Consider the following 24,227-nt stretch of genomic DNA (forward strand, 5'->3'; position numbering starts at 1 on the left):
GTTTGGCATGGGTGCGCTCATGTGCCAGATAATGGGGCCCGCTGGAGGTCCACAGAGGATCCATCTCAGGCTGTGCTGTGATGGGCACTCGGTACTTCGCTGCGGGCTTCTTCTATCGCCACATCGAGCACGCACGCAAACAAACGTGCCAACACACTTTGCCACACACAAATTTGATTGACACTGAGCACGCTGAGCGCCAAGCTGTCACTCACACTTTGGTATCCAGTGTCTCGCTCTCTCTCTCTTTCTGTTTCATACACAAGTGGTGGGAAACGCACACAAGCAGCCGCATACGTGGCAGTTGTCACATGTGAGGAGACATCACACCTGTGACGACGCTGGGAGTTCAGCACTCCCGCTTGTGACAAATAAGATAGCAGCTAGCAGAAGACTAGACAGCGTTTCAAAACAACTTCTTACCCTCATTAAGAGCTCACTCACTGCTTAGTTAACGTTTCCCAGATTTCTTCTGCATTTGCAGACTGGTATTAAGACGATCATCAATAAATCCAAGCTTAAAAACAAAGTGAGGTTTATCTGTAGATAAACTTTGAGGTCAGAGACATTAAAAAAAAAAAAAAAAAAAAAACTTCTTTCAAAACATTCCAGTCAAGATGTTGAGGGGAACATTCACTGCAGCAGCTCGTCACTTTAATAGTAAAGGAAAAACAGACACAACAAATAGGGTTCAGGCTTTGAAATTTAAAAGGAATCCCAGCTATTAAGTCATGTTTCCGCTAAAATATGTACTGTGCTTTAAATAATATATATGTGGTTTTAAAATGTTTTCCTTTTAAGCACATTTTATGTAAAACCGATTTACCAGTAGACCGCCATTGTTATTTACTTCTCAATGCACTTTGGGTAGTGACGTCATACGGTTGCACCGCATCGAGTTCACAGTTAGCAGCACACTGGAAATGGCTTCTGTTCAACCTTCCCAGTTTGAACCAGAGCAAACTGAGAGAGGATGAAAATAGTCAACCAGTACTTATTTTAGATGAAGATGAAAGCAATCCGCTACACAAGCATGCGAGAGTTGGGGAAAACTACTGGTGTCTATGCGGCAACTGCTTGCCAATGGCAACGGAGACTGAGAGCGTTTGTTGTAAAGAGCTCAATTTTATAGCAGCAGCTATCCATGGTGTCACATAACCACATGATAAAGACATTAATAAAATTTTAACTTTTTTTTATACAGTGAAATTACGATATCGTTATTTTTACAAATTCTCCATGCATCACAGTGCACCAAAACTGTGAAGCCGTATGTCTTAATTCAGATGTTCTTTGGGCAGCCCTAGTTAGCCTCCATGACGGTATAGTGCTGGTCTATCAAGTCGTAACCAGGTCACTAATAGGCAAGTTAATTAATACCATTGCTACACTATAAGAAACAAAACAGGTTAGCTGAAACGAAAGCGCCAATACTGCCGACAACCAATACATGTCATCGTCCCAGAATGCATTGTGTGTGCGAAAACATGGCCGCTCCCACAGCTCCAAAATAGTTTTAAACAACAAAGATTTAATGTATAATGAAAAAATTGTAGTTATTCTCAAGTATGTAGTATTTTTATGTAGGAGAGATCATTTGTAACATATTTAGAGTAACTTGTCATAATAGTCGGGGTTCCTTTTAAATTCACTGACAGATCCTTCCATCTGGTTTTGCATATTTTTGACGAGCACACAGAGTGACATCGTCCTAGAGCTTGAATTCTAACTCAGAGTATAACTGTTGGTTTCTACCAGGTGTAGAGTTACTTAATACACTGTATGCCCTCAAGCCAGTCCCATTTTTTCGACACTTTGGGACAGGTGTGACATGAAACTACATGAAAACCATTAACAGCACTGGAGCTGTTAATGGTTTCACTGAACAGTAATGCAAAGCTCCCCCAGTCTCATGGCTGACACAGAGTACAATAAAGACCCTGCAGCTGGTTAGCTAGAGGATACCAGTACAGGAAAAAGATCCCGAGGCTGCTGCTTAACGTCTGTCAGGCTGATTATGAATATGATTTCAACTTGCCGACAGATGAAGCTCAGTCGGACCGGGTCTTTCCCAGTTGGGCTCAGTCGGTGTTTACAGTGAGCAGATTAAGGGACAGCTTTACAAACAGTCTGTGCCAGCGGGAAAAAAAGATTGTTTTTAAAAAAAACCTCTTGGTGTTAAAAAGCTACTGTTGGGATTTACTAAGTGCAAGCCTTGGGACTGAAAGGCATGGACACAGGTATTTTTGCAGCTAATGTTATTGCATTCGTACAGTTATGCCCCAAATGATCCATCCACCTAAAAAAAAATCTAATCTTTTAAAATTCTCTTGTACATAAAAACTCAGTTGGTGAGATTTTCCTTATGATAAAAGAATTATAGCTGAGATGGAACAATCCAGATACATTTTTATTTCACATCATTAGCATAACAATAAAAATACCAATACTTTCATTTTTACTTTTTTCTGTCCAAAATTATTCATGCCTCTCATTTCCTCAGTATCAAGGAAATTGTGGTTTACAGCGCGGATATTTTAGCACACCCAAACTGTGCTCCGGATTTCTCTACAGGCAAAAAAACTAAGCTTTGTCGATTTCTAGAGCATTTCTGGGAGCTATAAACTGAAGGGAGTTTGTAGAAACACTGTCAGTTCATGGTCCCTACTAGGACATCTGCCATTGGTAAGAAGCAAGAACTAAGTAAGGACCTTGGGTCACATATTTTGAATGCTTACAAGAATGCCACGGGCTACAAAGCCATATCCAAGTGATTCCAAGTCCCAAAATCACGGTCCAGAGCATCATTAACAAGTATATGTTATTCCACCTGAAGGAATGTTCTAGAAAGCACAAGGTGATGTCCCATCTCACAAGAAAAGTATTACAAGAGGCCAACCGTAACCCACACATCACAAACGAGGGTATTCTACAGAAATAGAATAGCAGACACTGCAGCAAACATTGCACAAGGGGGGCCTTTATGAATGCCAGCCAAGGAAGACTCTACTTTTCCAAAACAGGCACACAAAAGTTCATCTAGGTTTTGAAAAAGCTGACCTGGATGAAGATCTAAGTTTTTAGGTATCAGAGTTATGGTCATTTCAGGTATAGAGGGTTTGTTTGGTGAAAGACAGGTGACGCTTTCAACCTCAAAAACACGGTTCCAACAGTCAAACACGGAGGCGGGAGTATAATGCTCTGCTGCTATAGGGTTATTTTTCAACAAATGGGCCTGGAAACCAGGCAAAAGTGAGTAGAATCGTGAAACAGGACCAGTATATACAGCTTCTCAACAAAAATACGAAGGAGTATGCCAAAAAACCTGCTCTTGGGCAGCAAGAACTAACAACCGTATTCATGCCAACAAACTCAAAAAAACATTAAAGACCTGGAGAAGGTGGTTAAAGAGAAGTTGGCCAAAACCCCTGTGGTGACCTGTAGAAACAATGTGATCATCTACAAGAAGTATTTGGAGGAATAATCGGAACTGTATACTAAGAAAGGGTATGAATAATTCTAATTTTATCAAATACTGAAAGTTATTAAGTACAATGGTTAACAAATTTCTTAGACCTTACCTGTGATAAAAAAAAAACAAAAAACACACATATATTTTCGAAATCTGTCAAAAACATGTTTAAAACTAAAAATGACATTTTTATTTATTGGGCGAATAACAAACTGAATTCCTATTTTTACAAATTTGAGCTATCCCATTCAAGTTCTCCGAGGAGTCAGATATTAATCAAGCGTAACATTCAACCATTAAACTATTTTTTTTGTTAAGGAATCTCAGTAAATAACTGCAATTTGGCATTCTAATCAAAAATTAATGCGCTTCCCTATTTTTTCTGCTTTTTTGGTAAAACACTCCATTTAAAATTTGATGGATAAAAAATGTCATATTTTAGCATTCAAAGTATCACTTTGATTAAAACAGTGAAAAGAGGTGGATTTAAAAACCTTAAACTGGGGGTTGGTCTAATAAATTTGTTAAGCACTGAAAATTGATAATTCATGTGACTGTACTTCCTACAACCTTGTATCACCTTCTTATGTTATTGTGCAAGAAAACATTTGTCAAAAAAATAAAAAATAAGAAGATATAAAATTCTCAATTCTCATTCTGTTAACACTATGACCAGCTTAAGCAGGGTCAGGCTGTCACAGCAAAGTAACAAGAAACTTAAAAGAGAAAAGGAAAAAAAGGAACTAACCTTTTGCGGTGATCTGGATGTGGGAACAGGAGACTGTGACCTCATGTTTTTAGCCGAGGAGCCTGGCAGATGAGAGAGAGAGGAAAGAGAGGTAAAATAAAAATTAGAGAAGTGTTTTCTTCCATTCACAAGGATGACACAGCATGAGTCACGCAAACATACACACTTGGAGCAAAGAGGGGGCAGTGGCTTAAAGCGTCAATGAGTCAAAATAAGCGCTGATGTGCTGCAGGTCCTTTGGACCGCCTTAAGCTGTTTTTACATCCAACAGCTGTTACTGCACTATGCAGAGAGGGCAGAAAAAGAAAAACACTCCATCTGCTTATTATGCTGCTGGGCAGTGCAATACATCAGGAAACACCAGGGAATAAGTCAACACGGGTGTATCTTTAAATAAGTAAATAACTAAAAGAGAGTTTGAGCTGTTGGTGGAGGAAAAAAAAACTGTTGTTGAAATGTAATGACATGCATTTCTCAAGGGGATTGAAAGAAGAAAAAAAAACAAGAAACTTGGAATTGACTGGAATTTTAATTGGCATTAACTTCAGCCATCTAAAATTCCATAGAGAGTTCCACACTTGTTCACACTTGAACATCTTATAGAGAGAAATATCAACAACTGAAGACTGTTAGTGAAGGAAATGCTGCTGCCACTGTAAGAGCAGAAGGACAGGAAACAGTGCCTCAGATGGGAAATGCTTTAGTAAGAAAAGGTGGTGTAAGCACCGGGTGTCAAAAGTCAGACTGGAAAATTAGTACCATTCGTCACTGGAGCATTTTCTTGGATCAGCTTTTTTTTTTTTCCTTTTACCTGAGTACGGTGGCCTAGGAGGTACAGGAGGGCATAGCATTCTGCCACCAGAGTCAGAGGAGTGTGGCATACCCACTTTGACACTGTCTAGGCTCCAACTACTGGGAGCGGGCCTCACTTTAGAGTACACAAAAACACGACATATCACATGACAAGGTATGGGTTACACAGGATAACATGAGAACACAGTGAAATGTTGCACATTTTAAATGGATGGTATGATTGTTGACAACATATTGAGGGTGATCAGATGACTACCACAAGTTAAATTGCAAAGTGTTTGTTGAGTTTAGAGCACAGAGACAATTTCAACCATTTAAAGATCCTAAAAGAAGAAATTATCAATCAGCTGCTTGTGATGAGTGATCAGATGCAACATGACTTCCATCTGCCAAAATTAGAACAGTTTGGATTATTACACATGACAGAATTCACTCCTCGCCATTTCTAAGGGAGATGGAAAAGTGTGATGCCACATACTTCAGGATTTAGCAAATCCTCCAGGAGAGACTCATGGCATTTGCAAAGGTTGTTGTTCACAACAAGTCCTGATTAGGCAATTTTTTCAGAGGTTTTGATTGGTCCAAAAAAGCTGTGTTTTGAACTCTGATTGCTGTTTTTCTAGTGTTCTGTTTTAAGGATCTTAAAAACTGCCAACCAGCTTATTTTTTGGGTCTGGTCTTCTTTTGTTGACACACTGAATTACCTCTAGCCTTCACTGTCCTACAATTGACCAAATGCAATCTAGTGATAATTTCTGGTGCGTCCTGTACAATTCTGATTGTGCTGATTGCACAAGTTGGCATCAAAAATGTTTGAAATCTTAGCCTGAAAAGCAAAAACCTTATAAGAATAAAATATATCTGCTTTAGTCACATCTAGACCGCTTGCAGGGCTCCTGTTATTTTTAGATCCTCTCCTGACCACTTGCACACGTCCATCTGTGATTTCACCATGCACCTCTAACTTGATACTTGCTGTATCAAACCAACCCAAACTTCATGTTGAAAAATCATGTCTTCAACCCAGACACCAAAGAGAAATCTTCAATGAAATAGTCCCAGTAGCCCTAGTCTGAAAGTAGCTTGGGCAATGTTTAGAAACACAACCAGGAGCGTGCTTGCTCAACATTTACTGAGTTGTGCACTCTGAATTTGTCATCTGGGGTCAGAATGCAAACAGAGAGTTCTTCTTTAATGTCTGGAGGCATGTGAGTTAGATCATTCACTAGCTTTGCATTAAAGGGTAACCTTAGGGCAGATTTACTAAGGCATTTTGCCAGTGCAAACTGGGTTTTGCTGTTGGTATTGACAGAGCGCAGAGAGAAGACTGCGTGTAAGAGGTGGGAGATTTTTGCGCCTGGTGGCATTTATTGCTGCAATGAGGAGGAATCACAGAGATTTTTGTCCTCTTCGTCAAAATGAAAATCAAATTTAATGTGTGCTGTTCTGACACATTAGAGCCGATCCATTGCGCATCACAAATGCACAAGAGCAAGTGGCGAGAACTTCATCATTTAAAAAAAAAAAAAAGTGAAAAAAACCTCTACTGGAAGCTATCCAGAGGTTCCCAAACTGCCAAACTTGAAGGAGGAGAGAGGCAGAATTTAAATCAGGGCAGACTTTTGGGGTTTTATGGTTAAAGCCACAAAACTTTCAGTTTGCAGCTCATAAACATTCTTTAAAAGCTTACTGTAGCTTTTGTTACGAAATCTCAGACGATGTTTAGTGGTGAGATTTATAGGTCACATTCAATCAGATCTCAAGCTCTCAAGTTGCTCCTTCGGCTCTCAGAGCGCAGACATTTCAGTAAAAAATAAAAGGTAATCATGCACCATAACTGACATCCCACTGTGACTGAGTACTTAGGTCACAGTTTCGAAAGTTGTGGTAGGCCTGATGTCTCTGGACTCAACTGCTGAGCAGCCCTTTAACACAAAAATAAAGCAAAGCAATATTCCTCTATCATGTTTTACAGCGAATGTTATATTATAAACAACACTTTCCAGAGTCAGAAATAAAGGTTCATCGCAGATAATGCCACTCGCAGGTTTCGTGTTAATTCTAACACCTTTTATTACGTTATGTGCCTGTAGGTGTCTCGACACCATATTGTGCATCTCTCGCTGCATTATTTACAGATCACAGCTGAATCACATGGAAAGGTGTGCGTTTGTGTGCGAGTCACAAGGAAGCTACCGCATCCACGCTCTTCGCTCTTTTTTTTAATGTGTCTTTTCCGCAAATCCTCTATAATTATTTAAAGAACTGTTCTGAGAGTTGTTCTTTTTTGTTTTGCTGCAAGAAATGGCAATAACAGGGGGGAAACGGGTGCGCTTGGTTTATAATCACACTGTTTAAGTATTTTGAAATTATAATTGAGGCTGTTAACATTCTGCCTCAAATGGCAGGTATACCCAGAAAATACAAGACATGTGCATCTCCCTTTATCTGTGCTGAGCTAAATCACAACGAGTGGGCTGAACTAATCCATATGCACTCGTACACAGGAATGTCACATGTGTCCATCAGTACTGTCAGGATAGTACCTGCTCTTTTTTTCACTCTTTCAGGATGATGGATTATGAAAAGCTATAATCTAGTCTGTGTGTATGTTGAGTGTTTATGTGTTTGTTTGTATCTTGAGGCCAGAAGCAGTTGTGTGGAAACAAAAAAAAAATGCCTTCAGTCAATCTGTGGCCAAACTGTGACACACACATACCGCATGTCTGGACAGATAAAATGCTACTCTGTAGAATAGCATAAGCATCAGTGAAGAGAGCTTTGTGTGTGTGGTTGGGGTGTGTGCTTAATGGGCAAGCACTGGGAACTGGATGTGGGAAATGTACGGCAGCGCTGAGGTGGGAACACAACAAGAACAATAAAAACACAACATTTTGTAAAACGCAAGCAAGATTTTAGAAATCACTAAATTTCAGACAGCACAGAGATGTTTCCAAAAAACAAAGGCGCGGAAATAGTGGGGACAGTTTTTCGTTACCTCCGCCAAGATTTTCTGTTTGCTATTGTTTGTCTGTGTGCAATTCGGTCTCTCAACAAAATAGCGCAAAAACTTTTTGAATGAATCCCGATAAAACTTTGTAGTGGGGGAGAGTGAGGTCACGTTAACGAGCCATTAAAAGTTGTTTTTTTTAATTGGTTGAAAATTGACAAGAATTTTATCATTTAGAAACCGTGCAGTCTATATTGTAAACATATAGAAAGTGCCATATAAAGATTTTTTTTTTTTTAAATTACGTCACATTTGACCTCTGCCCTCTCCTTATATTTTTATATATGACCTCCCATATTATTGGTGTGATAATAAGTGATAATAATGCTATATAGAGCTATTTAAAGCTGTGTTTCATACTGCCATTGTTTGTATTGACAGCATACAGACGTATAGGGAATGATATATAGGGATTCTAAATATCACATTAGTTTGGAACTCTGACCTCGTCTTCAAGGTTAAATGATAGGGGTATATGAGAATTCTAAATGTCACATTATAGTTTGCATCCAAATATCATGTCACTTTTTACCTCTGACCTCACTTTTATATTTCATATCTGCCTTTCTTTCAAGTTGGCCCTAAAATCTGTCTCTTTAAAGAAGGTTTTGTTAAGAGAAAGAGAATGAGCTGCCTAGTTAGTTAGTTAATGGATACATTACCCATTACCTGCTCCTGCATTTTAACAAAGCTTAGTTTGAAAGGACAGAATCATAAAGTGAAGAACATTTCGTTCTTTTCAGCTGTTGTTGTGTTTTCTAGAATGCCTTGTTTTAATTTTTGTTGCGTTGCATCTCAGGGCCACCATAGAATCAGAAATAAACCATCTCTGAATCGACAATAAGAAACAGAGAATCAAAAAATGCGTTTAATGCAAAAGAAGGACTACGTGAGATAGCATCGTTTCCCTGGAAGGAGAGGGAACACTTGAAGGATATAAGAAATATGTTAAACAAAGTGTTTTTACCTTTATCTGGTGCTGAGAGGTTGGGGTCACTCCTCGGTAAAGTGGTATCGCCTATCTGATGAGCAGGGGCTCTCTGCACAAGGAAGAAGTAGTCCAAATTATTGTCTAGCACATACCGCACAGAACTGTATTTGTAACAGAATCACCGGCCTGAAAAGCAGAAAGCGTTGGGACAAATTTAACAGAACGGGATAAAAGAAGAAGAAGGATCACGAAAGAAAGGCTGCTGTGTGTGACTTTCATAGCAGAGATTTGGATTTTCCAGAAGTGGGTGATGCCTCTCCGCACCTTTCCATATTCCCCCCCAAAAAAGAAAACGTATAAATAAGGTCCCTTATTCTTAGTCTCTTGCTCTAATTACAGTAAATGATACAAGCGATCAATGTCTCTAATAATCAATATTCCATTAGCAGCTAACAGCGAGTCTTTCATTGCTGTCAGGTTGGAAATAATTGTTCGCCTCCCTAACATCAATACCTCCACACTTCAAAATGACTCAACACAAACAAGGGGAAGAAAAACAGGTGAACAGTGACAGGCACTGACCGCAAGAGATGAATGGCCTTGAAAGGCAAACATTATTTTTCTCTTATCGTGGCTTTGTCACTGCAGATGGAGTGTGTGATTGTGTTACAGTCTGTCCTTCATCGAGAAAAACTGCAATATCATAGCGTTCGTGTCGGCTCTTGTTGTTGTTGTTGTAGCATTAGTTGGCTGTAAAGGATTTTTATTTATTTTATCTTTCTTGCTAACAGGAATAAAGGTGAGCCGGACTGTTTGACTTTAATAAAACATGAGTAACATCAGCAGCTCTTGAAAAACTGCACTTCTATGCTACGAATAGCCTCACGGCATGCGCCCTCATCCAGAAGCCTTTTTTTTTTTTGACAGTCACTCATTGAAATATATTGTACATTGCAAAGGTGACCTTGTTTTCTGCCCCAGTATGCACCTTACGTGTGGCTGCAGAGCTGGACAAATATAGACCCTGCTTCTTCTTTGCCTTTTTTGTTAAAATCAGGCAGCCACACACTTGGATGACAGGTTGTGCCGTGAGCAGGACTAATAGCAACAGAACCATGTGTAAGGGCCACAACTGAGAGAAAAATGACTCTTCCTCCATCCATTACCCTCCTAAGAAAAAATAAATAAATAGCATACTCACTTCAGCCAAAACCACCAGTTTTGAGTGTGTAGTCTATTAAGTTAGGTAGCAGTGGTCAACCCTGCAGTGCTTCACAGTGTTCGGGAATGAAAAACAGCACCATAGCTGCTGAATTCAACCAAAAAACTGACCCAGAATTCAAGAGTGGAGTGATATAAGCTCCAGTAGATTATGTTATCGGTTTTCTCACCGCTGTAATCCTCAGCTTTTGCCCGCTGTTAGTGGCGCATGAAACGGGATTTCAAGCTCGGTGGCTGGATGCCTCTTGCCGAACAATTCCCCCATCGGCACTGCAGCCTAGTTGTAAGTACACACTGGCGCCGTTGACTTTATAAACCTAAACTTATTTTTTTCCAGATAGTTCATGCTGCATGTTCATGTTTTTCAAGTTAACACTGTGAGGTTGGGTTCTAGCTTTGTGAACCTTCACTTTCAGACCCAAGCCTTAATCACCTCCCCTGTAACTCTGTAGCTATCTCTCGCTTACTTATATGCCAACCTCATTACTTGATACTTACTCCAGGTTTAATATAAGTATCTACCACTGTAATAGTATATACAACAATCTGGGATAACATTGTGATCACCTGCTCAATATTATGTTGGTCCCTGCCTTTGCCCTTACCTATTAAGGCATGGACTCCACTAAACCCCTGAAGGTGTGCTATGGTATCTGCACCGAGATGTTACAAACAGATCTTTTAAGTAGTAAGTTGTGAGGTGGAGCCTCCATGGAACCAAATTGTTTGTCAAGCACATCACACAGATGCTTTCTTGGACTGAGATCTGGAAATTTGAAGTCAACACCTCAAACTCATTGTTGTGCTCCTCAAACCAGTCCTCCACCATTTTTGCTTTGTGGCATTGTGCCTTATCCTACTGAAAGAGGCCACAGCAATCAGGGAATACTGCTTCCATAAAATTATCTACAGGGTCTGCAGCAATGCTTAGGGAGGTGGTACATAGGGTAACACCCACATGGATGGCAAGACCCAAAGTTTCCCAGCAGAACATTGACCAAAGCATCACACAGCCTCCACCACCTTGCCTTTTTCTCATAGTGCATCCTGGTGCCAGATGTTCCCAAGATAAGCGACACACATGCAGGCAGCCATCCAACCAGACCACCTTCTTCCATTGTTCCGTGGTCCAGTTCTAATGCTCATGTGCCCATTGTTGTGTACTGGCACCCTTCTATCAGCTTGTCTTTTAGATCAGACCACACAGGTTAGCCTTCACGCCCCATGTGTATCAGTGAAACTTGAGCACCCATGACCCTGTCGTGGGTTACCCACTGTTCTTTCCACAGACACTCACCACTGCAGATCAGGAACACCCAACAAGAGCTACAGTTTAGGAGATGCTCTGACCCACTCATCTAACATCACAACATGGCCTCTGTTAAACTCAATCAAACCCTTACACTTGCCTATTTTCCTAACAGGTGCCAAGATGAAGAGATAATCAGTGTTATTCACTTCACCTGCCAGTGATCAGAATGTTATGCCCTATCGGTTGATGTGGCATGAAGTATGGAAAAGGATACAAAAGGCACTAAATACAAAACAATGCTTTAAAAAATTACATGGAATCATAAGAAACTTTTCTTGCAACTTTGCAAAACAAAGTTATGTAATGTATCTTCTTGTGTTACTATTTCTTTTTCTCTAAAACAGCCTAATACACTGCTTATGAGAGCCAGACCCTTTGCAAAAAGGGATGGGATTAGTCATTTATTATTTTGTGCAAACAGGCTGAACTGACAAGTAGACACCTTCATGCAATACAAAGCGGAAAACGGTTCACAACTCCAGTGTCTCTGTGCTCGCTTGTTAACAGTCACTGAGGTGTACTTCAAATTGAACATAACACTTGAAACGCATTCTAACAGGGAACACAAGGTATTATGACATATGCACTATAGCTATAAAAGGCATATTTGAATGCTGTATTTGTAAGTGCAAATGAATGTGTGTGCTGACCTGTGCAGGATCGAGGGGGTTGGGGAAGATGGCACTGACCGGTCTCTCTCGTGGAGACAGACAGGCATTTTCTCTGGAATGCTTGTGTTTCTCTGCCATCTGAGGGGATCCTGGAATGGATGGTATGAGACATTAGAGCGGTAACAGACACACAGACGCACACACACAAGTAAATACACAAACACATAAGGGACCAAACGACAGCAAGGTGTTAGGCTATTACCCGCAAACACTGGCAATCAGGAAAGGCCAATCTCTCTTTCTCCCTCCAAGCCTCTCCACCATTCTTTCAGCCTCACTACTTCCACAACATGATAAATGGCTTGGCCACTCCTACACACACACACACACTCTAACACACACCCTCCTCACTCCCTCACCTCCTCTGTTACACTGGACAATCACAACAGAGACATGTGCTAGAGTTCGACACTATAACATATGTAACACGCCAACGGAGACGAACACAAAAGCCCGCCCCCACACACATGTTGGTACGTTTTTGTTTTTTTTCACAGCACTTCTCCTCAGCTGCTGTAGCTATTGTATGGATCCTGATCCATTAACGAATATTACAGCACTTGGATGTCTATCACATGAGCATGAAATGCCCATCGTTGGCTCTCATTCAGATAATACCACAGCAGCCATAAGTCTCAACATGCTTTATGGGTAGACAGAGGGCACTTTTATAAGGGCGTCGGCCGCTGTCAGCACCTTGCCAAAGGGGAGTGTGTACACTTCCATAAACGTCTTCATATATTCTTACTTTTTATGACGGGGATCAAGCAGAACACATTGAGATGAGAGCAAGAGAAGGCATTAGACATTCAAAATGCACCGCAGAGGAGGCTTGGATGACACCGGCCTGGACAGGAGATTGTGCTGAAGTCCAAGAGGGATACTCAACTATAATGATCTCTTACTCTCTCTTGCATTTTCACTAGCTCCATGTTTCTTTCAACAGCATTTCTCTCAGCTCATTTCATTTCATTTTTTTCTTTTCTTTTTTTTTTAAATCTGGGCTCATTTTGTATTCCTTCTATTTTTCAGTCTCGCACTATCCATTCAATGCTCCCTCCTCATTGTTCTCTTTTCTTCCCCCTGTCAACCTCCTCCGCATTTATCCCTAGCCGTCATCTAACCTCTCGAACCTCAGCAGACAGGATGCTGCGGTGGATTGAGAGAACATTGTGTCAGTGAAAGGTCAAAGGTTCAGACTGTCCAGTTGAACCTCTGTCTGCTTCCTCTGTGTGGATTGAAATATCAGCTAAAAGCCCATTGTGTATCGTTTTTGTATAATAAGTGGTGTTGCTGAGTGCCAGACTCACCTCTGGCACTGGATGGGGCTGAGCTGGTGACGTTGGGCGAGGCAGAATGGTTGGAGCTGAGGCTCGAGGTAGATGGGCTGGGCTGCAGGTGGAAAAAACAAAAATGATGACTACATTGATACCACCATCAAACTGCAGAAAATCATGAATATTCATAATTAATACAATATACATCTACCAAAACAAAATCCCAGTTTGCTTGGCTTATATTGGATATGCTTGATTTCTAATCTAGTTTGTGCTGAGCATCTATTATAAGTTTTGTCTGTAACATTTACCTTTTTCTCAGTAAGTAAAAAAAACAAACAAACAAAAAAAACAGTACTAAGCAACAGCGGAATAAAGAAGTTATCATTAAAGTGCACTTCCTCAACTGGCCACTTGAGGCGGCTTTCAAAAGATACTCAGTCCCATAGATGGCCATGTTAAAATGCCCAACTTCACTTGAAAAATTTATATAGTTGCTGTCTAACACAAAGAGGGCTGTGGCAGTTTTTCTAACTCATCTGTTTAAGGCTTAAAGGTATGCATTACTGGAGATGTGGCCACTTTGGTTACTTAGTATGTGATGACACAGACTGCTTTACTGCTAGTTGTTTGCTATCAGTAGGAAAAGCTGTCAAACTTATGAAGATACAGTTAAAAGTCCAAAATTTATGCCACCTTTCACATTTTTCAAAGAAGTCCAGTCGGAATCTCTGGAATCTCTGGCAGGTCAGCTCTGGCCCTCGGGCCTTATGTTAGAAAACCATGCTCCAAGAACCCATTCTTTTATTATTTATTGGTTTGTTACGTAGCATTAATTAGCATTTACATGTATGATGCTCTTTTGCAGTGTGTGGATACACCCCGCTAACTAAATACAGTAACATCTGACTGAAACAAGATAATGATGGGCATCTTCAATCAATTAACAAAACTAAAACCATATAAATATATATACATATATTTGTAATTTATGATTCGTCCATCTTATAATTTTTTGTAAATTCTACCTGCTCTGTAAACTTAAGAAAAAAAGAAGCACAAAACTAACTCTTTGTAATAGCTTCAGTCACATCCCTGACAACAGATTTTTTTTTCCCCTCCCATGTTTTCCTCTCTTCCTGTTATTCCAAGCCTGCCAGGTGCGGGAGACAGCCTGCCAGGAGTTGTCGGCAGCTTTCTGAATTGGCCAAATCTAGTTTAGATTAGACTCCAGCGGGGCTCCCCGGACGGGCCCACACAAAGCACTATGTCCTTATTTGATATAATCATGACAATTTGCACGGACAGACGGCGTTTCACACGAGCAAGAGTGGAAGAGAGAGAGAAAAAGGGTCAGAGGAGAAATAGGAGTGAAATAGAGTGAGAGTGGATTAAAAAGCATTGCAAGTGAAATCTGAAGGGAGGAGGAGGGCAAATGCTGGGATATGGACTCAATCTACTAGGTTAAGTGCCTTTGTGTGGGCGTGTAGGCGTAGGCACAAAGGGAGACTACCTGCATGTTGAAGACTTCATCCGAGCTCTCCGATTGCCCTGTGATGTTACTGACTTCATTGGAGGCTTGAGATGACAGAGAGGACGAGGAGTAACGGTTCACCGCAGGGTAGCTGAAGAGGCTAAGGGCGAAAGAGAGAGGGTTATGATGATTTACAATACAAAGGGTGAGGTTTCATACTATTATACATGATTAGATTTTAAAATGGTTCACTCACCAAAGATTCAGCAGCAGTAAGGCCAATAAAAAGAAAAAAAATAGACAAACAGAGAAACAGAAAATACCAGATTAGAAGAAGGCAATTGATTCATCAATCACAGCATTCCATCATGCTGCCAAAAGGCACAAGAAAGAGATGTGACCTGGTTCTTCGTTGGAAACTGGAAAATAGAAAAAAAAGGAAAAAAGAAATCAGAACTCAACAAGCAAAAATACGAAATGTCACAGGGAGATTGAGGTGATGTGTGCGTCTCCATCTTTCTTGTGTGTGGCTGCGCCCCGCGGGATCAGACTCTGGAGGCAGAATGTCGCAGGTAGACGAAGTGGCAGGGTCACTGAACACATCAAAACACACACGCATGCACGCACACACACACAGTCTGCCCGCTGGCCCGACAGCAGCCACACAGAAAACATCCCTGTGGGTGCCAGCCAGCCACCCACACCTATTGTACTGAGCTATGCCAGTAAAGGAGGAAGAGAGAAAAGGCAGAGAGCGTGACGTTCGAGGTGAGATGGAGACACAAAAAGCAAAAGAAAAAGAAAGTAAGATGCGGACAAAGGTCTGCACTGAAGGGCAGCGCTTTAAGACCGAGTAAAGGAAGGTGAGAGAATACGAAGGAGAAATTTTATGCACTCCAGAGATGGAAGTTAAAGATCTTTTTGGGTGACTTGGCATAATAAACCAGAGAAGTAATTGACATTGAAAAGCAATACGTTTTCCTCACTTGTTAATTTAATTAGCTGAGAAAGACAGAGACATACACGTAAAGCTATGGAAATTAAGAAAAGAGCCGTCACCTCCGCCTGGCAACTCCTCTGCCGCCATCTGGGCTAATGATGCTGGGCACGGAGTTCCTGCACGTCCGCGGGCTTCCGTTGGTGAAGTGCACCGGGCTCGCGCGCACGTATGCTGGAAACTCCTGGGGTTTTTTTAAATTGGGAGGGGGAGAAAGTGCACATGATTAAATGCTTCTTTGTGCCAGCGTGAGGTATGTAAATAAAACACACAACATGCAGATGAGGGCAGTTTGTTTAATGAGGGGTGGCTTTCCCCTTTAGAGGAATAAAGGGGTCATTTACTCAGAATTCTTAGCACAGCAGTCAGTTTCTATTGTCACATTCACTGTTTGTTTCCATTAAGGCTCAAAGACTCTGATAAGTAATTTGAGGAAAATAAAGCAACACATGTTAGACAGCTTTAATCATCCTTACACATGAATGACATTCATTAGGTAAACGAACCTCTGTTTAACATGAAATTTGAATCTATCATTGAGTTACACGTGTACAGCATTTTAAAAGGCTTTCTTTAAAGTCGATGCCTACCTGTATGCCTAGACTGGACTTCATGAGATGAAACTGGTCCACTAACTTTTTGTGGAGGGGTCTCATATCTTGAGGAACAAACTTCTCATGCACCGCGAGGCCATACTCCAATATATGTGCCTGCAGGACAAACAAAAAAAAGTGCACAATAATTGAAAGCCAAATTTAGCTGATAAAAATGATTAATCTTGTCTTTGCATTTAAAAAGACATCATGAGCTCAAGTGATGTTTCCAACCTGCTCGAACATGAGCTCTCTCAGTCGCCCGATCTTCTCTCCGTCCTCGGGGTGATTCATAATGTAGTCCTTCACGAAAAAGGCCTGCATGGAGGCAAAAATGCAGAACATCTGTTATGTATGCCCTGGGAGCTGAAGCAGCGGGCTTTTTTTTCTCTCCACAGCAGTGCTACCTGAATTGCAGCCTGCCTGACACAGCGAATTAGTGTCCACACAGCTATTTGTTGAGTACTTTGCCTTTAAAATGTTCACAAAAACTGAGAAAAATTTGAGTTTAAAAAAAAAAAAAATCACATCCTACTGAAATGCAGGGTGTAAAAGTCCTGTCTGGCAAATTTGTGTTGCAATATTAATATCAGGTTCAGTGGGCAGAATTAAAGTACATAGTGGCTAAAAATAGAAGGCGAAAAATACAGTGCCAAATGGATGTTAGTGAAATCAAAGCATTGATTTTGCTTTGATTTAAGAGCCAATTTGGTCTGCGATTTTAAAAGCCCCTTTTATATCACTTTCATTCGTGTCATTGTGCTCTGCTAGAGATCATGTCTCTTTAGAAACATCATCCTTCTTGATTTTGGCTTGCAGACTGTGCTTTCTATTCACTTTCCCAGACACTGCCTTCACACACGAAAAAAAAAAACCCGACTCAAAGGAGAAACTGATAAGATGAAAAATGCCCCGGTCTGCTTTGAATGATGATAACTGTTTTTTTTTGGGGGGGTTGTCACTTCCATACATTAAATGCAAGATCTTTCCTGTTTACAATGCCATCAACACTTGCAGTGTGTCTACAGATTATGGTAAATCCTTTTCAATCTGCATCAGAGTACACAAAGCGAGGGAGAACCGATGAAAAGACCCAGCTCACAATCTGCTTATAAATCTGCCGCACACACACACACACACAAAAAAAAACGAGATTGAAAGGTAAGGAGGAGTTCACTAAAAAGATCAGCACGGCTCCTCTCTCAAGGACACAGCTGTCTATCTCCAAAGAGACACTTAAGAGAAGAGAAGCTGAAGGCTGCTTCAGACATATGCACTCCCAAACACACACATAGATGCCTATCAATGGATGCATGCGGCTTGCAGACTATGAAACTTCAATAAAATAAGGAACCTTATTATTCCAGACAGGCATCCTCAGATCTTTATCAAGATGGCATAAATTAGTATGTGCTGGATATAATATTCCCTCTTATTAAACTGTGCAACAGAAAAAAAATCTTATTGCATAAACATTATTACTCTATGGTGAGGTGGGAAGCTCAAAGAGAGAAGTACTGAATTTCACCAGGAAATTCTATCCAAGACCCCCAGAAACGGCATCAAAAAATAATCAATAATTTTCTACAAATGATGGAAATTTCTCGTCGGGCTGCAGGGAGTGAGACCTCACCGTGGAGTGGCTCAGTTAATCATTAGAAAAGTCCAATTAGAGACGGAATGCTGAGGGGAGGGGGGGAATAAATCAGACAGCATTCCCCCTCAAGGGTTTCAACTCAAACTACAGCAATAAATCTGAATATTAATAACGACAATTTCTCCTTCATTTGGAGCCGAGCAAACCTCCACAGCTGTCAATCGGCATTACGCGGGTAAATTAATAGATTTATAGATGCAGTCTGTGGGGCACCGCATGATATATTCTGCCAAGAAAAATGAGCTGCTGATATCTGTGCCAATGTGTCTGCTGCAGAAAAAAACAAACAAATTAAAAAACAAAACAAAACAACAAAAAAAAGGTCAAATCTGTGTCCGGCTCATGCGGTATGATCACTTTCTGTTATTTATGTGAAAATATAAATTACAAACGATTTGAAGGAAATGCTGGTCAGTGTTTACCCAGAGAAACATCTCTATGCATATCATTATATACCTAACCTCGTAAACAGTGTGTAAAATGGGAGTAAATATTTTGGAAGTTGCAAAATTTTATATAGATTTTTTTGTTTTCAGCAAAATACTGGCAGCAAAGCACTTCTATGATGCTTATTTTTGGGCTTTTATCGGCGTCCTACAACCCTTAATAGGGTACTTGTACTGAGGACATGCGCTTCACTCACAAGCACACACATACAGTATATGTTCCACAGAACACACATGCATTGTCACAGTGGTTGCTATGCGACACAGAGAAGGCAGCCGAGTCCACTCAATTTGTGAAGAACAAAAAAAAAAAAAAATCTTTATTTCTTCTTTTTTAGTCTTCTTTCTTTTCAGTTGAGCTCCTAATGGTTAAAGTGTCTCCACTCACGGAGCATTTAAAAAAGCAGCAGTAAATGGAGCTCTCGATGAGATTGCCCATATTTCAACTTTCCATACCAATCTGTTACCACTTCATCATATAAATACTATAAGTTTGTGTGATTGGAAGATATGACTAGTTAGATTTTTGTACTTTATTAATCTGGCGCTCTGCCTCCTTAAGAATTCGGCTTGGTATATAATTAGCTAAACTTGGTGGATGTCACCAAAAGGGTTGGGTGCTAAGGTAAAGTTGAAAGTTGTACACCTACAATGATGGAGATTCTTATAATCTTTACTAATGACTGTAACACTGTAAAGAACTGGCATTATGTCTCTGCCAAATAAAGCATTGGTGCTGTAATCGCCATGCATTAGCTAATAAGCTGTTCCGGAGCCTGTGCTAGCTAAACTAGCTGTGGTTGTTATTCATGTTTCCACAGATAACGCTTAAAGCGCAGCCATGAACATAGTGGCTAAAATGCTAACATTAAGCTAAATACACCACCAATTTGGTCCTGTGTTTGGTGTTACGTTGACGATGTTCCCATCTAGTTTTACTTAAACACATTTTAGCAATTGTTCTCTCTGCAACACATACTTGCTTCAAAATACATGAGTGGCGTATTTATATATAATTTGTTATTCAGTAATTCAGTAATTTGCAAACATGACAACTTCTTTCCAATTTTTAGGACTACATTAGCCATCTAATCCCTTAAACTCCTTCCTCCCATTCATCTATCTGCCATTATTTGACCTCACCTCTCTTTTCCCCCCACATCCACCTTATCATTCTATCTGACCAAAAAAATCCCCCCCATTGACCTATTCCTACACTACCCATCCATCTCATTTTCCCACTTCCGCCCCCTCCAGCTTTCCACTCATCCATCTACTTGGTCAAGCCATCATCCAGCCATCGATGCATCCATCCATCCATCTGTTCATCCGCTCCACCCCTCCACAAAACACTTTCTGTCCATACATCTCTCCATTTTAAGCCACCTTCATGCATCGTTAGGTAATCCATATGTCACTGCCTCTCATTCCTGCTTAGGTCTCTAAAATCCTCCAACCTTATCCTCCAGCAAGCCATTCATACCTCTTGGTAGCGGGCCAGTCCCCCGTTGACTGCGGCGTCGATGACCCCGTTGAGGCACATGGTGAGAGGGTTGATGTTCTGCATCTGCCGGCTCTGACACTGGGTGATCAATGTGCGCAACTGCAAGTTCTTGTTCTCGATCACCTCAATCGCATTCTCCAGTGGGCTTACCTCCACCTGTTCACATGAAGGATGAAGAAACATTTTGTAGCTTTTTGTATGACGCTCTAAAGGGAGCTTTACAAATAATATCTGGAAGCTAAAATATCTATAAGATATTTGAGCAATATGGGCATTTTAGAGGGTCTGCTAAATTATAAATGCTACTGAGGTCCTTTATAGTGAATGGTGCAGCAGTTTAAAACATATTAGGTTCTATAAATCAGGATATTTCAGCTTGTAATGCTTTAGTTTTGACCACTTTTTTGTCCCAGAACAGAACTTCTTCTACAATACAGCAATTGGAAAAGCAGCTTAAAAAAATACAATGTTGCCAAAATCATTTGGACCTTTTAAGTTGACATGGTAGAAGTTTTAGCACCAGCTTATTTACACATTATGTGGTATACTTGACATCCAAAATGAGTCTTTTTAGAAGTAAACACTCGATACCAGCTTGTTGTTAAATTTGTTGGAAATGCTTTAAAGAGCCTTTTCAGTGAAAACGGCTCTCTGAGTGAGGCAGCTGCAAAGTTGGGTCAGTATCTTTAATTGTATTTGTGTTATTTACCAAAACACAAAAAACACCTACATGTATCAATTTATTAACCATTACTATAAAGAATTATTGTAGCAGCTTCATTTAAAACGAAGTACTATTTTTTAAACATATACATTAATATATGTACACTCTGACACATACTCGTGAAGGCACAGCGAAATATTTTCTCCTTCATCCTGATTTCTTTTTCTCTATTTTTTCCCTCTCACACAAAGCTTAATCCTTTTGCTAATTGAGCTTTTGCCAGTCTCCATTTTAAATGCTACTGCACTCCACAGCCATCATAGAGTAACACTGGCTTTACAATCCACAATTTCACACCACGCTCAGCAGCTGTGAAGTAAAGAATATGCGCTTAGACCATCACAGACAGACACTGTGTTGGTCTAAGCGCAACTGCACAGAGCAACATTTCAAAATCCGTGTAAATCTGACCCTTAGAAATCTGATTGAGAAGACAAAGCATTTACATGTAACAGTTTAGCAATTGTCCCATGTCAAATATAACAGGAATTTGCCACTTACAGGGGGAAAAAATCCCAATACAAAAATCATTTCTAAAAATTGGACACGTTGGCAATCAAAGTAAAGCAGTTTGGCTTTTAGCGTGACATCCAATCAAACCAATTGCGGAAACTGAACATCCAATAGCCCCAAACCTATGACCTAGGTCATGATTGCTGCTCAGTCTAATGACTTGGATCAATACTTGTGTATTGGCTGTCATTACTCTAAATTCCAACCTGCAAAATTAAAAAAAAGAGAAAGTATCACTGTGTCCCTTGTGTGAAATGGCTGTGTGTTGTGTTTATGCCTTCACTGTTATTTCATCAGACTGGGTCACACTCACCAGTTCTCTCTTTTCAACTTCAAACCAGCGGGAGATGCCTGGAAGACTCTGGATCAGAGTCAGAGTTGTCCTCTCCACCCACAGACTCTGCATACACACAATATATCCATGAGCATTAGCTGATTGCTAAACATACAGAAAAAAAAAATCCATAAATACTTAGGCTCGCTGTACACATATCTTAGTGGCAGCACTGTTCAGGATTTAATTGTTGATCCACAGTTAAAGGAAAATATAAAAAAAGCCTACTACCCAAAAACACACTTTTACTCACATGTCATATGTCTAATCTCCTCTCCAACAGTTATGCTGTCAGCCAGCATGCTTGTTATATTTCCAGCCTCTCAAAAGGTCATTAAGACAGCACGCAAGCTATGAAATTTTAATTTTAACAGCAGGCTCTAAATATAATAGATTTATAATACAAGTGAAACAACACTATTTTATAGACATGTTACATATAGACGGCAAACAGTTATCTTTTGGGGGGGTGTACTGTACTTAGCACTAGAAACTTCCCTCCTTGTCAAGATCTACAGGCTTGCTAGTACTTAATAAGAACAACAGCATGTTTAAGCGTCTACAGCCATGCTAGTTTCTTAAAACAGCTAGTATGCTAGTTTTTCTCGTGAACTGTAACCTCAATGCCACAGTGATTTTTCATGCCAAATGCTAGTAATGGTGTTCTAATTTAATCACAATGACAATCTGATGTGTAGTGGGCATGCTACCATGTTACTTTAACATCTTGTTATGCTAACTGGGGCTAAAGGGCAATTGCAAAGAGTTATGGATATGTGATCCATGCATTTTTACTTTGGGCGGGACAGTGGTTAGCACTGTTGCCTCACAGCAAGAAGGTCCTGAGTTCAATTGTGGTTAACTGGTAACTCTAAATTGCCCATAGTTGTGAATGCAGGTGTGAATGGTTGTCTGTGTCTATGTGTTAGCCCTGGCGACCTGTCCAGGGTGTTCCCTGCCTCTTGCCCTAAGACTGCTGGGATAGGCTCCAGCACCCCCCCCCCCCGACCCTAAAAAAGGATAAGCGGAAGAGAATAGATGGATGGTATTTTTACTTTATATTTTTATGTCACTTGCGTATTTTTACTTTTAAACCCAAGTATTTGATATATTCTGTTACCTTAACCCCCACATCTTTATTTTATCCTAATTTCTTTCAAAAATCGGCAATCCTTTCACAACTTTGGGGGCATTTTTGTTCAGGTGACCCTTCTAAAGGCTTTCTAATGATCAAGATGCTAACACAGTATAGCTTCATTTATTTAGAGACAGTATCTTGCTCAAGGACACTCCAGCAGAGCAGATGAGCGCTGACATGCACTATTGATCCAGTGTCCTCAGGTTGAAGAAAGGTCTTCCGACTCACTACACAACATTGCTGCCCTTTTATTGATTTTATGTTTTTTAAGGCCAAGAAATCCTCCTGAACAAGTCTTGAGGAAAAAAAAAAAGATAGAAAAAAAACATGCACTGCAGTTTAAGAGCAGGAAGTTGAAAGCAGAATCTCACATAAAAAAGCAATTTCTGTCATGCAGATAGAAACTTCAAGAAAAGCTTTCTTTCCTACTTCGGTTTATTACCATATCCTGACTGCGGCATACTGTTGTCACTATGTGAAAGTTTATCATAGATATTATTCCCATCTAAGGACCAGAAATATCCAATCCTGATGGAAATATGATATCACGATTAAATTTGGCCAAATAGCCTTGATGGAAGTGAGATGAGAAGGCTGCATGAAGCGTGTGCATTAAAGCAGAATATTTATGAGAATAATATCCGCGTCTGTGTGTCGGGTGTGTGTATCTGTTTAGAGTGTGTGCATCTGCGTGACTGTGTGAAGTGTGTATAACTACATCACGCTGTAAGGCTTCATTTGCACCAAGCAGTACACTGCTCTGACTAGTATCCGAGTTCCTGTGTATAATTACTGATACCGGAGTCACAATGAATAAAACATGCACTATACACAAAGTAATACCTGAGCACTGGTTCAAACCATCACTCCCTACATGGCCCATGATGGATGAACAGGGCAAAGAAGGAAGTAAATGAAGCTGTTTCGTATCAGTGAAAAATGTTAATGTTCAGAAATGTATGATTTTAACTTTTGAAATATTCATTAAAAAAACACTTGTTTTCATAGCACATAACATTTTGCAATGACTCCACATTCAGGCTCCTTTTTTTCCTTTTTTCCACTCAGCAAAAATCCACAATTGATGGTTTGAAGAGAAGATAACCTTAGATAAATGCAGAGAAATTTTCTTTACCTTAAACTCATTCTCCTTGTCTTTGGTGCCCTTGTGAAAGGGCCGGTCATATCTGAATCTCCAGATGTGATTAAACTTGTAGAAGCTTTTGATGTTGTCAGGGACTCCATCTCTCTGAAGCACGTCCTGACTGTCGGGGATGGGGGTTACAGCATAGATCTGCAGGTCTGAAAGCCCCGGAAGTTAAGGAAAGTGCAAGAGAGAGTGACAAGGGAAAGCACTGCAGACTTAAATGGAAAGAAATCTTCAATGACCCG

The 24,227-nt window shown here is 40.3% G+C and overlaps 1 protein-coding gene across 4 annotated transcripts in view; it reads right to left on the reverse strand.

The window, feature by feature from the left end:
- Positions 1–24,227, reverse strand: part of dock4b (dedicator of cytokinesis 4b) — a 138,539-nt gene that overhangs the window by 4,497 nt on the left and 109,815 nt on the right. For 2 of the 4 annotated variants that reach the window (XM_039601241.1, XM_031750593.2), the window contains 13 exons: positions 23,971–24,137; positions 21,677–21,763; positions 20,106–20,282; positions 16,754–16,837; positions 16,517–16,636; positions 15,989–16,110; positions 15,331–15,348; positions 14,969–15,080; positions 13,489–13,570; positions 12,158–12,267; positions 9,011–9,083; positions 5,032–5,148; positions 4,221–4,282 (listed from right to left, as the gene is read on the reverse strand). In XM_039601241.1, coding sequence (XP_039457175.1) covers positions 4,221–4,282; positions 5,032–5,148; positions 9,011–9,083; positions 12,158–12,267; positions 13,489–13,570; positions 14,969–15,080; positions 15,331–15,348; positions 15,989–16,110; positions 16,517–16,636; positions 16,754–16,837; positions 20,106–20,282; positions 21,677–21,763; positions 23,971–24,137 — 1,331 coding nt within the window. The remainder of the gene's footprint in view (positions 1–4,220; positions 4,283–5,031; positions 5,149–9,010; positions 9,084–12,157; positions 12,268–13,488; positions 13,571–14,968; positions 15,081–15,330; positions 15,349–15,988; positions 16,111–16,516; positions 16,637–16,753; positions 16,838–20,105; positions 20,283–21,676; positions 21,764–23,970; positions 24,138–24,227) is intronic. The other 2 variants (XM_039601240.1, XM_039601242.1) reach the window with 2 other exon arrangements.

The sequence above is a fragment of the Oreochromis aureus genome, linkage group 17 (genome assembly GCF_013358895.1).
Source record: "Oreochromis aureus strain Israel breed Guangdong linkage group 17, ZZ_aureus, whole genome shotgun sequence".
Classification (NCBI taxonomy): domain Eukaryota; kingdom Metazoa; phylum Chordata; class Actinopteri; order Cichliformes; family Cichlidae; genus Oreochromis; species Oreochromis aureus.